This window comes from Plectropomus leopardus, unplaced genomic scaffold, assembly GCF_008729295.1.
Source record: "Plectropomus leopardus isolate mb unplaced genomic scaffold, YSFRI_Pleo_2.0 unplaced_scaffold16534, whole genome shotgun sequence".
NCBI classification, from domain to species: Eukaryota; Metazoa; Chordata; class Actinopteri; order Perciformes; family Serranidae; genus Plectropomus; species Plectropomus leopardus.
The window spans coordinates 1-1,478 of record NW_024617760.1 but is presented as its reverse complement, the minus strand read 5'-3'; the positions used below and the strand labels follow the sequence as shown (position 1 = coordinate 1,478).

At 39.0% G+C, this 1,478-nt stretch overlaps 1 protein-coding gene across 1 annotated transcript; it reads left to right on the top strand.

The window, feature by feature from the left end:
- Positions 1–169: 169 nt before the first annotated feature.
- On the top strand, positions 170–1,375 carry LOC121964645 (transmembrane protein 81-like; the record flags this gene model as incomplete). The annotated part of the gene is made up of 3 exons (XM_042514844.1): positions 170–285; positions 908–1,101; positions 1,290–1,375. Coding segments are annotated over 3 exons (396 nt in total), but the record flags the coding sequence as incomplete, so codon positions are not given.
- Between the last annotated feature and the right edge of the window lie 103 nt (positions 1,376–1,478).

The window sequence follows — 1,478 nt, the reverse complement described above, 5'->3', positions numbered from 1 at the left end:
AGCATTTTAAATCTGTAAGTACAATTGTTAAAATGTTGCATTCTGCCATTTAACGATCCATAGCTTGCTTTTGTCAAAGTAGAGTGTCACATGTTCGTGTCAGGAAGCTGTCGCTGCAGCAGCTCTTTGACACTCTTTGTCCAGTGTGACGTTTTCTTTCACGGCTCAGGGTGTCGTGGCGTTACGCCCGAGGAGTGATCAGCTCTGACGACTCTCTGTTCGCTCACTGGGTTGCTCCTCTGCTGGACCGAGTCGTTCTGGACCCCGTCAGGGAGGAGGACGCAGGTAAAACACACCCACTCGTGCTCACACAGACTCCAAATTGTAGTTTAAGCTCAAAACTCTATTTCCAGGCTAGTTCATGAGCATGTGGATGAAAAAACACAAAAAATTATACTCATTAAAACCAGAAAATGAGGACACACCAGAGGCAGGATAAGACTGATAAACAGAAATTTAAAAAATTAAAAAAAAAAATTAAGCAGATAAGTAGATTAATAAATTACATGGTAATAGCAATAATAAATAAATAAATAAATAAGTAGATGAGTGAATAAGCAAAAATATGCAAGCTGTAGATATGGAGTAAATTCAAGGATAAAAACAGAAAGTAAAATTATGAATAAATATGTTGAAAATAATGAAATGATAAAGAAAGTAGAAAAACTGTAAAACAGACTGAAATATATAAATAGTCAATAAATAAATACATTTAAATTAATTTAAGTATTTTTAATTACTTGTTTTTAGAGAAGGCCGCCTCAGAACAACACTGACTGCCATAGGTGCACATTTATGTATACACACACACACACACACACACACACACACACACACGCTTTCTGCTTGATGACGGTTAACAAATAATTACAGAAATAAATCGATGAACTAATCGTGTTGTTTTCAGGTACTTACCGCTGTGTCGTGCAGGATGCCAGCTTCCGCAGGGTGAAGAGGGTTTACTGGGGGATCCGGGTTTTGCCTGAGGGGATTATCAATCTGGATTACAAGAGCTCTCTGGCCCAGTGGGACTCTACTGGAATCCAGCAGAACCAGACCATGTCAGACCGGCAAGACCACATAGCAGCTCTTCTTTACACAGTACGGTTTGCTTTAGGACGGGGTGAATTTGGGGATGCACTGATGATTCAGTGATTTTGTTTTCTTCTTATTACTCGCCATAAAATATAAACAGTGACATATTGTTGTGTTAATGTCCAAAACGAAAACCCATCTTAACAACAAGATTAAAAATCACCGAATAAATAATTTCCTGTCTGAACACACAGGTGCTAAAAAGTTTGGGCATGGCGGGCATTGCGGCTGCACTGGTGCTGCTGGTCCTCTACTGGGCAGTGAAGAGGAGGGAGCTCAGGCATTTTGACACAATTTAACTTCAAGATGAAATGAAGATGATACATCAACCCACATGCTTATTGTTCTACATACGCAACTAAAGCAAAAGACAAAAAAAAAAA